At 45.8% G+C, this 14822-nt stretch overlaps 1 protein-coding gene across 4 annotated transcripts in view; it reads left to right on the forward strand.

The window, feature by feature from the left end:
* PACRG (parkin coregulated) overlaps positions 1 to 14822 on the forward strand; it is a 1062802-nt gene that overhangs the window by 673937 nt on the left and 374043 nt on the right. Inside the window, exon 5 of one of the 4 annotated variants that reach the window (XM_063917532.1) lies at positions 1087 to 1200. The exons of 2 other annotated variants lie outside the window; for them this stretch is intronic. In XM_063917532.1, the coding sequence (XP_063773602.1) occupies positions 1087 to 1157 (71 nt within the window). In that variant the 3' untranslated portion in view covers positions 1158 to 1200. The remainder of the gene's footprint in view (positions 1 to 1086; positions 1201 to 14822) is intronic. One more of the 4 variants, XM_063917533.1, reaches the window with a different exon arrangement.

Here is a 14822-nt window from a genome sequence, read left to right on the forward strand (position 1 = left end):
ATCATTGCCTCCTCCTCACCTCCGTCAGGCTCCCAGCGACTCCTTACCGCAGCGCACACCCCCTGTTAGGCTCCCGACGTCTCCCTACTGCCGTGCACTCACTCACTCAAACGGCTCCCGGGCCCCGGTAATCAGCCCTCCACCTTACCCTCTTACCTACAGTTACAGATCCCGGCTCCCGGTTCCTCTCTCACGTGCTCGTCCTGCACCCCGCACCAGCACTTCCGGATCCGGAAAATGCGTCACACACAGTGTCTCCTCCTCCACACAGTGTCTCTTCCTCCACACAGCGTCTCCTCCTCCACACAGGGTCTCCTCCTCCAATCTCCAATACTGAAGATAAATGGAAGCATATAGCTGTTTGTTTTTTTACCTAAATATTCCTTATAGATGGTATGTTGCTGTTATTGTGCATAGCTTAGAGAGAAACTGGGGGAAAAAATAAAGATACATTTTTTTATTAAATCTTTTGATGGGAACAGTACATCATTTGAAATGCACTGAGGAAGCTGCTTTGATTGCTGAATATGTGTCATAATTTATAAGTATCCAGATGTTCATATTGTGGATCATTTCAAATCTGCAATATATTCTTCTTTGTACACGCTGTTAAATGTGTGATATATTTTATGTTACTATTGTACAGTTCCTTTCCAAATATAACCACAGCTTTGCGGCTTCCTTACTACTATAGACTCCCTTCGTATGTTCTCTTCTTGCCCTTATGTTTATATCCAATCCCTTTGATAATTATGTTTGTATATGTATATTGTACAGCATTGCAGACCTTGACAACAAAGCTGTCAAAGTACAATAGCTTGATTGAGTGAAGCTTCAGTGTTCTGGATCAAAAATATCATTTTAATAGAGAAATTCGTACTTCAAAGAGCACGGTTCTATTGAAGTCTATGAGACTGCTAGCACTAAAAATGAATGATGCTACTTTTCAAGGAGTAAGAGTACTTCTTAATGACTAAAATTTAACAAGCATGGGACATTGCTGTATAATAAGAAAGTAATAATCTTTCATTTCTATAAAGCTTTGCATGGAAAGGTGCTTTATTTCCACTTTATCCTTACTTTCAGTTTCACTGTCTATCAATATCTGCCTTCACTTTCCCACAGAGGCATTGCCACTTTTCATAAATGTTTTATGAGATTCAGGGAGAAAGAACAGTGAGTAAATGTGAGCATAAAAAGGTTAGTATTTTGAATGGTAATAACACTGGCTGCATTTCTGATTGCAAATGCCATCTACTCTATGAACTCATTGAACCATTAATATTAACATGTTCAAGAGACTGCACTCCACTGCTTTACTGTTTTTGCTGTATATTATTTAATTAAAATTAGCATTTTTACAATGCTGCTTTCTCTGCTTTCAGAGAACAGAATTGTCAGTCATGGAATTGCCTCATTAAATGTACTTAACTGCTAAACTTCATTTTAACATTGATAAAAAAAATAGACATCCAAAAATATAGTTGTACATTCTGTGATCTTGGTATTTCTAATGATTAACAAAGGCCTAGAGATTTCCTGATAATGTTGTTATTGATGTGTTTGTGGAAGATAAACTGGAATTTGTGTCTCCTGTGTGCATAATTAGAACCTGCAGCCTTATCTTGCAGGTAATGAACATAAAAAGCAAGTCTAATGATGATGATTCAATGAGTTACATCCAAGTATCAGACCGTCTATTGTCAATATAAATATTTCCCTCATGGGAAATTCTACTGCCACCACATCTTTTTTTTCTGTTTTATTATGGCATTTCCAAATTGTCTCCTTTTCAAAAACAAATTATATATATATTTATCTCATATTTGCCTAGCCTTCCGCATATTGTGGGAGGCTCCCTATTCAGTGTAGAGTCTCCTACTGCCCCAAACAGTTAATCAAAATCCCCAGTACAGTGTAGTGTCTTAGCTGCTGTATAAGTCCCTTACAGTGTTGCTGTGTGGTCCTGCATCAGACCAGTAGTAGTGTCCTGTGCATCTGTCAGTCCAGAGACCAGTCACAGTTGTGGTGTCCTCTGCTGCCATATGTCCATTGCTGCTGTATAATAAGTCCCTTACAGTGTCGCTGTGTTGTCCTGCATCAAGCCAGTGGTAGTCCCTGTGCAACAGTCAGTCCAGTGATCAGTCACAGTGGTGGTGTCCTCTGCTGCCATATGTCCAGTGTTGCTGTATAATAAGCCCCTTACAGTGTCGCTGTGTTGTCCTGCATCAGACCAGTGGTAGTGTCCTGTGCATCAGTCAGTCCAGTGACCAGTCACAGTGGTGGTGTCCTCTGCTGCCATATGTCCACCCAGTGCTGCATAATAAGTCCCTTTCAGTGTTGCTGTGTTGTCCAGCATCAGACCAGTGGTAGTGTCCTGTGCATCAGTCAGTCCAGTGACCAGTCACAGTGGTGGTGGTGTCCTCTGCTACCATATGTGCAGTGCTGCTGTACAATAAGTCCCTTACAGTGTTGCTGTGTTGTCCTGCATCAGAGCAGTGGTAGTGTCCTGTGCTGTATATTATTTACTCCAAATAAAAGGAGTTATTAATATTTAATCCAAATAATTTTCACAGGGTTTGCCCTGTGTGGTGTAGGGGTACGCTCTCCTGTGTTATATAACTCCAGAAAAATAATGGAGAACAAAAATGTGGAGGATAAAATAGGGAAAGATCAAGAACCACTTCCTCCAAGTGCTGAAGCTGCTGCCACTAGTCATGACATAGACGATGAAATGCCATCAACGTCGTCTGCCAAAGCCGATGCCCAATATCATAGTAGAGGGCATGTCAAATCCAAAAAGTTAAGTAAAATGACCCAAAAAAATAAATTTAAATGGTCTGAGGAGAAGCATAAACTTGCCAATATGCCATTTACGACACGAAGTGGCAAGGAATGGCTAAGGCCCTGGCCTATGTTCATGACTAGTGGTTCAGCTTCACATGACGATGGAAGCCCTCATACTCCCGCTAGAAAAATGAAACCGGTTAAGCTGGCAAAAGCACAGCAAAGAACTGTGCGTTATAAGATGGTATCACAAATCCCCAAGGAGAGTCCAAGTGTGTCGGCGGTTGCGAAGCCTGACCTTCCCAACACTGGACGGGAAGAGATGGCTCCTTCCACCATTTGCACGCCATCTGCAAGTGCTGGAAGGAGCACCCACAGTCCAGTTTCTGATATTCAAATTGAAGATGTCACTGTTGAAGTACACCAGGATAAAGATATGGGTGTTGCTAGCGCTGAGGAGGAAGTTGACGAGGAGGATTCTGATGGTGATGTGGTTTGTTTAAATCAGGCACCGGGGGAGACACTTGTTGTCCATGGGATGAATAAGCCCATTGTGATGCCTGGGCAAAACACCAAAAAAGCCACCTCTTAGGTGTGGAATTATTTCTCCACAAATCCGGACAACAGGTGTCAAGCCATGTATTGCCTCTGTCAATCTGTAATAAGTAGGGGTAATGACGTTAACCACCTAGGAACATCCTCCCTTATATGTCTCCTGCTGTGCATTCATCAGAAGTCAGTGTCAAGTTCTGAAACTTTGGGTAAGAGCGTAAGCAGTCCACTGACACTTAAATCCCTTCTTTCTCTTGTACCCAAGCTCCTGCAAGCCACACCAACAACTCCCTCAACGTCAACTTCCTCCTCAGTCAGGAACATCATTAGTCCTGCAAAGCATGTCACTGGCAAGACTGAGGAGTCCTCTCCTAACCGAGATTCCTCCGGAGGATCCTTGAGTGGTACGCTTACTGCTGCTGTTGCTGCTGCTGCTGTTGTTGCAGTTGGGAGTCGATCGTGATCCCAGAGGGGAAGTCGGAAGACCACTTGTACTACTTCAACTAAGCAATTGACTGACCAACAGTCCTTTGTGAGAAAGATGAAATATGACAGCAGTCATCCTGTCGCAAAGCGGATAACTGAGGCCTTGACATCTATGTTGGTGTTAGACGGGCGTCCGGTATCCGTCATTAATTCAGTGGAACTTAGAGAATTGTTTGAGGTAGTGTGTCCCTGTACCAAATCCCATCTAGGTTGCACTTCACTAGGCAGGCGATACAGAGAATGTAGAGACGTCAGAAAAAGTGTCCTCAGTGTCCTAAATGCAGTTGTACCCACTGTCCACTTAACCACGGACATGTGGACAAGTGGATCTGGGCAGACTAAGGACTATATGACTGTGACAGCCCACTGGCTAGATGTATTGCCTCCCGCAGCAACAACAGCAGCGGCACCAGTAGCAGCATCTCGCAAACATCAACTCGTTCCTATGTAGGCTACACTATGGATCACCGTTTTCCGTAAGAGGCACACCACTGACAACCTCTTACGGAAACTGAGGGACATCATCACACAATGGCTTACCCCAATTAGACTCTCCTCGGGATTTGTGATATCGGACAGTGCCACCAATATTGTGCGTGCATTACATCTGGGCAAATTTCAGCACGTCCCATGTTTTGCACATACAATTAATTTGGTGGTGCAGAATTTTTTTTAAAGATGACAGGGGCGTGCAGGAGATGCTGTCAGTGGGCCAAAAAATTGTGGGACACTTTCGACATTCAGCCACTGCTTTCCGAACACTGGAACACATGCAAACACTCCTGAACCTGCCCTGCCATCACCTGAAGCAAGAGGTGGTAACGAGGTGGAATTCAACACTCTATATGCTTCAGAGGATGGAGGAGCAGCAAAAGGCCATTCAAGCCTATACATCCACCTAAGATATAGGCAATGCACCTGACTCAAGTGCAGTGGAGAATGATTTCCATTTTGTGCAAGGTTCTCCAACCCTTCGAACTTGCCACACTTGAAGTCCGTTCAGACACTGCCAGCTTGAGTTAGGTCATTCCCCTCATCAGGCTTTTGCAGAAGCAGCTGGAGAAATTGAAGGAGGAGCTAAGACGGAGCGAATCTGCAAAGGATGTGGGACTTGTGGATGGAGCCCTTCATTCGCTCTACCAGGATTCAAGGGTGGTCAATCTGTTGAAATCAGAGCACTACACTTTGGCCACCATGCTCGATCCTAGGTTTAAAGCCTACATTGTATCTCTCTTTTTGGCAGACACAAGTCTGCAGAGGTTCAAAGTCCTGCTGGAGATAAAATTGTCAACTCAAGCGGAACATGACCCGTCAACAGCTACTCCTTCATTTTCTCCCGCAACTGGGGCTGCTAGGAAAAGGATAAAATTTCCTAGCCCACCCGCTGGTGGTGATGCAGGGCAGTCAGGAGCTCCTGCTGATATCTGGTCCGGACTGAAGGACCTGCCAACGATTACTGACATATCTACTGTCACTACATATGATTCTGTCACCAGTGAAAGAATGGTGGAGGATTATATGAGTGACAGCATCCAAGTAGGCATGTCAGACAGTCCGTATGTATACTGGCAGGAAAAAGGAGCAATTTGGATGCACTTGCACAAACTGTCTTTATTTTACCTAAGTTGCCCCCCCCCCTCCAGTGTGTACTCCGAAAGAGTGTTTAGTGCAGCCGGTAACCTTGTCAGCGATCGGCGTAGGAGGTTAGTTCCACAAAATTTGGAGAAGATGATGTTCATCAGAATGAATTATAAATTCCTCCAGGATGACCTTTACCAGCAATTGTCTCCAGAACGGTGGATTCCAGTGGGGATGAATTAATACTCTGTGAGGAGTATGTACACACTGAAAAAGGCGAGGAATCGGAGGATGATGATGAGCTCGACATCTTGCCTCTGTAGAGCCAGTTTGTGCATAGAGAGATTGATTGCTTTTTTTTTTTTTGGTGGGGGCCTAAACAAACCGGTCATTTCAGCCACAGTCGTAAGGCATGCCCTGTCGCTGAAATGATTTGTTTGTTAAAGTGTGCATGTCCTGATTATACAACATAATGGTGGGTGGGAGGCCAAGGACAATTCCATCTTGCACCTCTTTTTCTTCTTTGCATCATGTGCTGTTTGGGGACTAGTTTTTTAAAGTGCCATCCTGTCTGACACTGCCGTACAACTCCAGGGGTACTGCCGTATAAGTCCAGGGGTACTGCCGTATAAGTCCAGTCCAGTGGTGCTGTCTTGTGCTGCATCAGTCCAGTGGTGGTGTCTTGTGCTGCCATAAATCCAGTGGTGGTGTCCTGTGCTGTATAATATTTACTCCAAAAAAAACGGTTATATACATTACTTATATTATTATCCAAATCATTTTTACAGGGTTTGCCCTGTGTGGTGTAGGGGTACGCTTGCGTGTGCTGCATATTATTATAATAGCTCCAAATGAAAGGGTTATTATTATCCAAATTAACTTTGCAGGCTTTACAGTGTGTGTGTGTGTGTGTGTGTGTGTGTGTGTGTGTGTGTGTGTGTGTGTGTGTGGTTTAGGGGTACACTCTCCTGTGCCACCAATATTGTGCGTGTATTACATCTGGGCAAATTCCAGCATGTCCCATGTTGTTTGTGCCGCACACTTGTGCTGCTTAGCTTAGTCATACAGCTACCTCATTACACCTCTTTTTCTTCTTTGCATGATGTGCTGTTTGGGGCCTAGTTTTTTTTTAGTGCCATCCTGTCTGCAGCTGCAGTGCCACTCCTAGATAGGCCAGGTGTTTGTGCCGCACACTTGTGTCGCTTAGCTTAGTCATACAGCTACCTCATTGCACGTCTTTTTCTTCTTTGCATTATATGCTGTTTGGGGCCTAGTTTTTTTAAGTGCCATCCTGTCTGCCATTGCAGTGCCACTCCTAGATGGGCCAGGTGTTTGTGCTGAACACTTGTGTCGCTTAGCTTAGCCATCCAGCTACCTAATTGCACCTCTTTTTCTTCTTTGCATCATGTGCTGTTTGGGGCCTATTTTTTAAATCTGCCATCCTGTCTGCCACTGTAGTGCCACTTCTAGATGTGCCAGGTGTTTGTGCTGCACACTTGTGTCACTTAGCTTAGTCATCTAGCGACCTCTGCGCAACCTTTTGGCCTAAAAACAATATTGTGAGGTGTTCAGAATAGACTGGAAATGAGTGGAAATTAATGTTATTGAGGTTAATAATACTGTAGGATCAAAATTACTCCCATATTATGTGATTGTAGCTGTTTTGATGTTGTTTTCAAAAATCATCCAGAACCAATACCAAAACACGAAAGGGTAGTTTTGGCAAAACCAATCCAGATCCAAAACATGAGCATGGAAACAGAACCAAAACCAAAACACAAAACACGAAAAGTGCCCGATGCACATCTCTAAATGCTAGGTGGTCCAAGCTGCGTACACCTCTTGCCCCTGCTCAGATTCCTGTCTGACTATATACTGTTGTACGTATTATCCATTATCTTTGGCCTCCATGACCACAGAGTACTTCAGGTGGGAGGTGCAGAGAGTCCCAGATCATAGAGAGAAGTGGAGGACAGACACGAGGATGTGGAAATGAAGGTGAAAGCTCTGGCTGGGGCAGGGTGGTGACTAGATTTAGTATCTACACCTAGAACAGACAGAGGTAATTATAGTGTCTGATTGGAGGTGGCAGAAGAACTTGCACTCTGCTATAAAAATATAATAGGCAGTGCTGTTCATACTGTGCAAGCAAAATATAGGACATAACTGTACAGTGTAATCTGACATTATACAGACATCCATATCAGTGCCATAACTAGACATTTCAGCGCTGTGTGCAAGAAACAGCTTTGGCGCCCTCCCCCCTATATACAGAATAGGACCAGTGTATGCTGAAGGTGACAGCAAAACTATAGCAGAGCACCCATTTACACATTACGTCAGGCAGAGCTCCTTTTTACACAGTACAGCAGGTAGAGTCCCCTTTTACACATTAAGGCAGGTAGAGCCTCCTTTTACACAGTACGGCAGGTAGAGCCCCCTTTTACACAGTACGGTAGGTAGAGTCCCCTTTATACACATTAAGGCAGGTAGAGCCTCCTTTTACACAGTACGGCAGGTAGAGCCCCCTTTTACACAGTACGGTAGGTAGAGTCCCCTTTATACACATTAAGGCAGGTAGAGCTCCCTTTTACACAGTACGGCAGGTAGAGTCCCCTTTTACACATTAAGGCAGGTAGAGCCCCCTTTTACACAGTATGGCAGGTAGAAATCCCTTTTACACAGTACAGCAGGCATAGTCCCCTTTTACATAGTACGGCAGCATAGTCCCCATTTTTACACATTAAAGTCCACTTTTTAAACATTAGGCAGCAGAGTCCCCCTGCACCAGGTAGCACCCTTATACACACTGCACCCAGTGGCCCCTTATACACACTGTATAAGGTAGCATCCTTATATACTCTGCACCAGGTAGCACCCCTATAAACACTGTGCCCAATAGACTCTTATACACACTGCACCAGGTAGCACCCCTATACACACTGCACCCAGTAACCCCTTATACACACTGCACCCAGTACCCCTTATACACACTGCACCAGGTACCACCCTTATGCACACTACACCCAGTAGCCCTTTATACACACTGCACCCAGTAGCCTCTTATGCACACTGCACCAGGTGCACCCCAAAACACACTGTACCAAATAACCCTTTTATACACACTGCACCCAGTAACCCTTATACACACTGCACCAGGTAGCACCCCTATACACACTGCACCCAGTAACTCCTTATAAACACTGCACCAGGTAGCACCCTTATACACACTGCACCCAGTAGCCTCTTATACACACTGCACCCAGAGCCTACCTCCACCCCTTACTTTAGTGCAGTCAGGGGCAAAGTATGGCAGTGGAAGGGCTTGTACACTGTGTTTTACCCATCGCTGCAGCTCTTCTGCCACCTCTGATCTGGCTCCTTTGGTCTTCAACACCGGGCTGCGCTCTTTGCTGGGGTCTGCCTGCGATGTTCTCACACTGCCCGGGCTCGTCCTTGGCTCCGCTGCCGAGGTCTTCTCTCTTCTCCCGCAGTGTCAGCGCGGTCTTCCCTGGTGTCTGGTAAGGGTCCTTCTCGGGTCCTCACCTCCCGGTAGGCATCCTTCACGGTGCCTGTGCTTCCCCAGCCTGGCCAGCGCTGCTCCTCTGCTTCTCCTCCTCAGGATGGAGGGTCTTCCGCAAAGTCCTGGTCCCCTGGCTGCTCCTCCGGTTCAGCGCAGCTGCAGTGCCTCTCCAACGGCGTCTCCCAGTCCTCCTCACGTAGTCAGGCAGTGACTCTGGCAGCTTTCTTCCTCACAGGGGTCCTCTGTTGTTGCTGCTCCTCCTAGCGCTGCACACTCCAGTCTGGGCGCCGGGTGGTGATGGTGGGGGGACGCAGGATGGATCCCAGTGTGGCAGCAGCGGAGCGGCCAGGCGGGTGTTGCCGGTGCTCCTGTGCCTCCAGCACCTCCGTGCTGTGTGCAAGGCACCACTGGCCCACACCTAGTTATGGCCCTGATCCATATACAGTGCTCATAAATTTACATTATATAGGCATATATATCCCTCACCCATATACACTCCCAAGCTACAGATACTGTATACAAAAGAGGGGAGTATTTAGTCACTCAGCATGTACATCAATTTAGGGCGCCAGTAGTATTTGGTATAGTGATGCATGGTATTCCAGAACGTTGTTAGGTTTAAAGCATAAGCCTTATAAACACATATAGACATTTTAATACAAACACTGGAGTGCTGTGCATCTTGTACCATATATATATATATATATATATATATATATATATATATATATATTTACTGTATATATATATATATATATATATATATAATTTTTTTTTTTTCTCATCATTCTCATTGTGTTTATAGAAGTGATTGGAGGAATTCTATGTGAATGCAATCATATTATTATTCATTATAATGCATTCAGTATGGTGAACCAATTAGCTTCACAATGTAGCAACAACCGACAGCTACTTCAGTTATGATTGACGTGTTCTTATTTTAGTGTCAGCATCCCTGTTGTCTCGCAACCATTGCCCTGCATCATCTGTTTTTCTATTATTTAAAATTGTAAACTGTATATAATTTCACTACTTTACTTTTTAAGGGTACCAAAAAGTTGTTCTTGATTGCCTACCATAATGCTATGTACACAATTCTGGTGCTCCGAGTTCAGTAGGGCAATCAGTTGTTTCTAATTACTGTATTTTGCAAAAATAAATGAAAGGGTCTGTTCAAACTGACAAAAATTGTGCAATTGCAACTCATGCTGTCATGTTATATTCTATATTTAATTCTATATTATGTACATATTTGTATGTTTTATTAAAAATCCTTACAAATGCTGTTGCTCAGTGGTACTGACATATTAAATTATGTCATCAGCACAATAAAGAGTAGTGGATTGGCTCAGCAGATGCCACAAAGGAGATCCAGAGATTTTACGTGCTGGGTTATGTAATTTGTAGGCTTTGTATACTTTTTGCTCACTAGCAGGACCGGACTGGGACTAAAAAAAGTGCTGGCATTTAGAGCACACAGGCCCACCTGGCGGCAGCATCTGGCTTCTGGCATAGACTCCTCCTACTTCTTAGTCTATACTTTTACAATTATAATTCATTTTAGAATAACATGCAAGTGTACATCATTCTCTATATTAAAATACACAGAACAGAGCTCATGCTGCAGGGGATTACAGTAGAGCTCATGCTGCAGGGGATTCAAACATGTGCCATAGTCAGACATTTGGTATTTGGTTGGTTCTGTTAGGTGAAGCAGGCACTTTAAGAAAAAGGAAGGCATTTTCCCAATTGACCAAGCCCTATCTTATCAGCTGTAGAGGATTAGTAATACTCCTTTTACACCGCCAGCTAGTAACATGGGTTATTGCACATGAATGTGAATAACCCATGTTGCTGTGCGGTATAAATGGGCCCAGCTGGAATAATCTGGGTCGAGTGATCATGTAATCTCCAAGCACCGACCCCGCCGCGTCATGTCACCAACCCGGCAATATGCTGGATTGGAATCAGCGACTACAAGGGGCTCCCGTGTCAGGTTTCCGGGTGTGACTCACTTAATTTGGTGTAAAAGTGGTATTAGTGTTCACTGTATGAATTTGATAGGGCAGGGTGATGAACATCAAGGAGGTCACACATGCACACCAGAAATGGCGTGTGGCCTCTCTGTGAGGGACGTGGTCTCATGACACCCCCTTCCCCCATCACTCATACAACAGGAAAGGAGACAGGTGATGGTTGAAACATGAGCCATAAATACACAAAACACAACATAATGTGGGCCCAGTGTGACCTCTCATAATAAAGGTACACAAGGAGATCACTTGAAACAACCATTTGGATGCAAAATAATAATATATGGAATTAATCTCACAATTACTACTACACTAATGTATTATCTGCTCAGCAACATGTGGGAAGGAGCAGCACTCACACTCCTCCTCACACGGACAGCAGACATGACAGTCACACCTGCACTCAGGAGAGGGGCTCTGTGACACGGAGCCTGGATTCACACAGTGACAGCAGGACTGATATATGTGCCTGCAGTAATATCACTGCCTCCCTCCGCCCAAACAGGCCTATACCACACAGCAGAGCCCCAAATTCATAGTAAGACGCACAGTAGGACCCTAAATTCATAACATGCCATATAATAGGGTCCCAAATTAAAAGCATGCCACTCTGCAGGACCCCAAATTCAAAGCATGTCACATTGCAAGTCACCCAATTCATAGTAAGCAACACTGCAGGACCTCCAATTCATGGTAACACACAGTAGGATAATGACAGCTCGTGTGACCAGTGCCAAATGATGTGGAGGGTGTGACCACTGCAATGGGTGTGTGGTCTGCACAGGGGTGTGACAGCACATACCTTCAGCCACCTCAATCTCTCTATATTTCTCTAACGTCCTAAGTGGATGCTGGGGACTCCGTAAGGACCATGGGGAATAGCGGCTCCGCAGGAGACTGGGCACAAAAGTAAAGCTTTAGAACTACCTGGTGTGCACTGGCTCCTCCCCCTATGACCCTCCTCCAAGCCTCAGTTAGATTTTTGTGCCCGAACGAGAAGGGTGCACACTAGGTCGCTCTCCTGAGCTGCTTAGTGAAAAGTTTAGTTTTAGGTTTTTTATGTTCAGTGAGACCTGCTGGCAACAGGCTCACTGCATCGAGGGACTAAGGGGAGAAGAAGAGAACTCACCTGCGTGCAGAGTGGATTGGGCTTCTTAGGCTACTGGACATTAGCTCCAGAGGGACCGATCACAGGCCCAGCCATGGATAGGTCCCAGAGCCGCGCCGCCGGCCCCCTTACAGAGCCAGAAGACAGAAGAGGTCCGGAAAATCGGCGGCAGAAGACGTCCTGTCTTCAACAAGGTAGCGCACAGCACTGCAGCTGTGCGCCATTGCTCTCAGCACACTTCACACTCCGGTCACTGAGGGTGCAGGGCGCTGGGGGGGGGGCGCCCTGAGACGCAATAAAAACACCTTGGATGGCAAAAAAATGCATCACATATAGCTCCTGGGCTATATGGGTGAATTTAACCCCTGCCAGAATACACAGAAAAACGGGAGATAAGGCCGCCGAGAAGGGGGCGGAGCCTATCTCCTCAGCACACTGGCGCCATTTTCCCTCACAGCTCCGTTGGAGGGAAGCTCCCTGGCTCTCCCCTGCAGTCACTACACTACAGAAAGGGTTAAAAAAGAGAGGGGGGCACTAATTATGCGCAGTATTAAAAATACAGCAGCTATAAGGGGAAAAACACTTATATAAAGTTATCCCTGTATATATATAGCGCTCTGGTGTGTGCTGGCAAACTCTCCCTCTGTCTCCCCAAAGGGCTAGTGGGGTCCTGTCCTCTATCAGAGCATTCCCTGTGTGTGTGCTGTGTGTCGGTACGTTTGTGTCGACATGTATGAGGAGAAAAATGATGTGGAGACGGAGCAGATTGCCTGTAATAGTGATGTCACCCCCTAGGGGGTCGACACCTGAGTGGATGAACTGTTGGAAGGAATTACGTGACAGTGTCAGCTCTGTATAAAAGACAGTGGTTGACATGAGACAGCCGGCTACTCAGCTTGTGCCTGTCCAGACGTCTCATAGGCCGTCAGGGGCTCTAAAGCGCCCGTTACCTCAGATGGCAGATATAGACGCCGACACGGATACTGACTCCAGTGTCGACGGTGAAGAGACAAATGTGACTTCCAGTAGGGCCACACGTTACATGATTGAGGCAATGAAAAATGTTTTACACATTTCTGATAATACGAGTACCACCAAAAAGGGGTATTATGTTCGGTGAGGAAAAACTACCTGTAGTTTTCCTGAATCTGAGAAATTAAATGAGGTGTGTGATGATGCGTGGGTTTCCCCCGATAACAACTGATAATTTCTAAAATGTTATTGGCATTATATCCTTTCCCGCCAGAGGTTAGGGTGCGTTGGGAAACACCCCCTAGGGTGGATAAAGCGCTCACACGCTTGTAAGAACAAGGGCTCTACCCTCTCCTGAGATGGCCGCCCTTAAGGATCCTGCTGATAGAAAGCAGGAGGGTATCCTAAAATGTATTTACACACATACTGGTGTTATACTGCGACCAGCAATCGCCTCAGCCTGGATGTGCAGTGCTGGGTTGGCGTGGTCGGATTCCCTGACTGAAAATATTGATACCCTAGATAGGGACAGTATATTATTGCCTATAGAGCATTTAAAAGATGCATTTCTATATATGCGTGATGCACAGCGGAATATTTGCCGACTGGCATCAAGTCTAAGTGCGTTGTCCATTTCTGCCAGTAGAGGGTTATGGACACGACAGTGGTCAGGTGATGCGGATTCCAAACGGCATTTGGAAGTATTGCCTTATTAAGGGGAGGAGTTATTTGGGGTCGGTCTTTCAGACCTGGTGGCCACGGCAACAGCTGGGAAATCCACGTTTGTACCCCAGGTCGCCTCTCAACATAAGAAGACGCCGTATTATCAGGCGCAGTCTTTTCGTGGGCAAGCGGGCAAAAGGTTCCTAATTTCTGCCCCGTGACAGAGGGAGAGGAAAAAGGCTGCAGAAATCAGCCAGTTCCCAGGAACAGAAGCCCTCTCCCGCCTCTGCCAAGCCCTCAGTATGACGCTGGGGCTTTACAAGCAGAATCAGGCACGGTGGGGGCCCGTCTCAATGAATTTCAGCGCGCAGTGGGCTCACTCGCAAGTAGACCCCTGGATCCTTCAGGTGATATCTCAGGGGTACAAATTGGAATTCGAGACGTCTCCCCCTCGCCGTTTCCTAAAGTCGGCTTAACCGATGTCTCCTTCTGACAGGGAGGCAGTTTTGGAAGCCATTCACAAGCTGTATTCCCAGCAGGTGATAATCAAGGTACCCCTCCTGCAACAGGGAACGGGGTATTATTCCACACTGTTGTGGTACCGAAGCCGGACGGCTCGGTGAGACCGATTCTAAATCTAAAATCTTGAACACTTACATACGGAGGTTCAAATTCAAGATTGAGTCACTCAGAGCAGTGATTGCGAACCTGGAAGAAGGGGACTACATGATGTCTCGGGACATCAAGGATGCTTACCTTCATGTCCCAATTTACCCTTCTCACCAAGGGTACCTCAGGTTTATGGTACAGAACTGTCACTATCAGTTTCAGACGCTGCCGTATGGATGGTCCACGGCACCCCGGGTCTTTACCAAGGTAATGGCCGAAATGATGATACTCCTTCGAAGGAAGGGAATTTTAGTTATCCCTTACTTGGACGATTCCCTGATAAGGGTAAGATCCAGGGAACAGTTGGAGGTCGGTGTAGCACTATCTCAGGTAGTGTTGCGGCAGCACGATTGGATTCTCAATATTCCAAAATCGCAGCTGATTCCGACGACTCGTCTTCTGTTCCTAGGGATGATCCTGGACACAGTCCAGAAAAAGGTGTTTCTCCCGG

This window comes from Pseudophryne corroboree, chromosome 4 (assembly GCF_028390025.1).
Source record: "Pseudophryne corroboree isolate aPseCor3 chromosome 4, aPseCor3.hap2, whole genome shotgun sequence".
Taxonomy (NCBI): Eukaryota; Metazoa; Chordata; class Amphibia; order Anura; family Myobatrachidae; genus Pseudophryne; species Pseudophryne corroboree.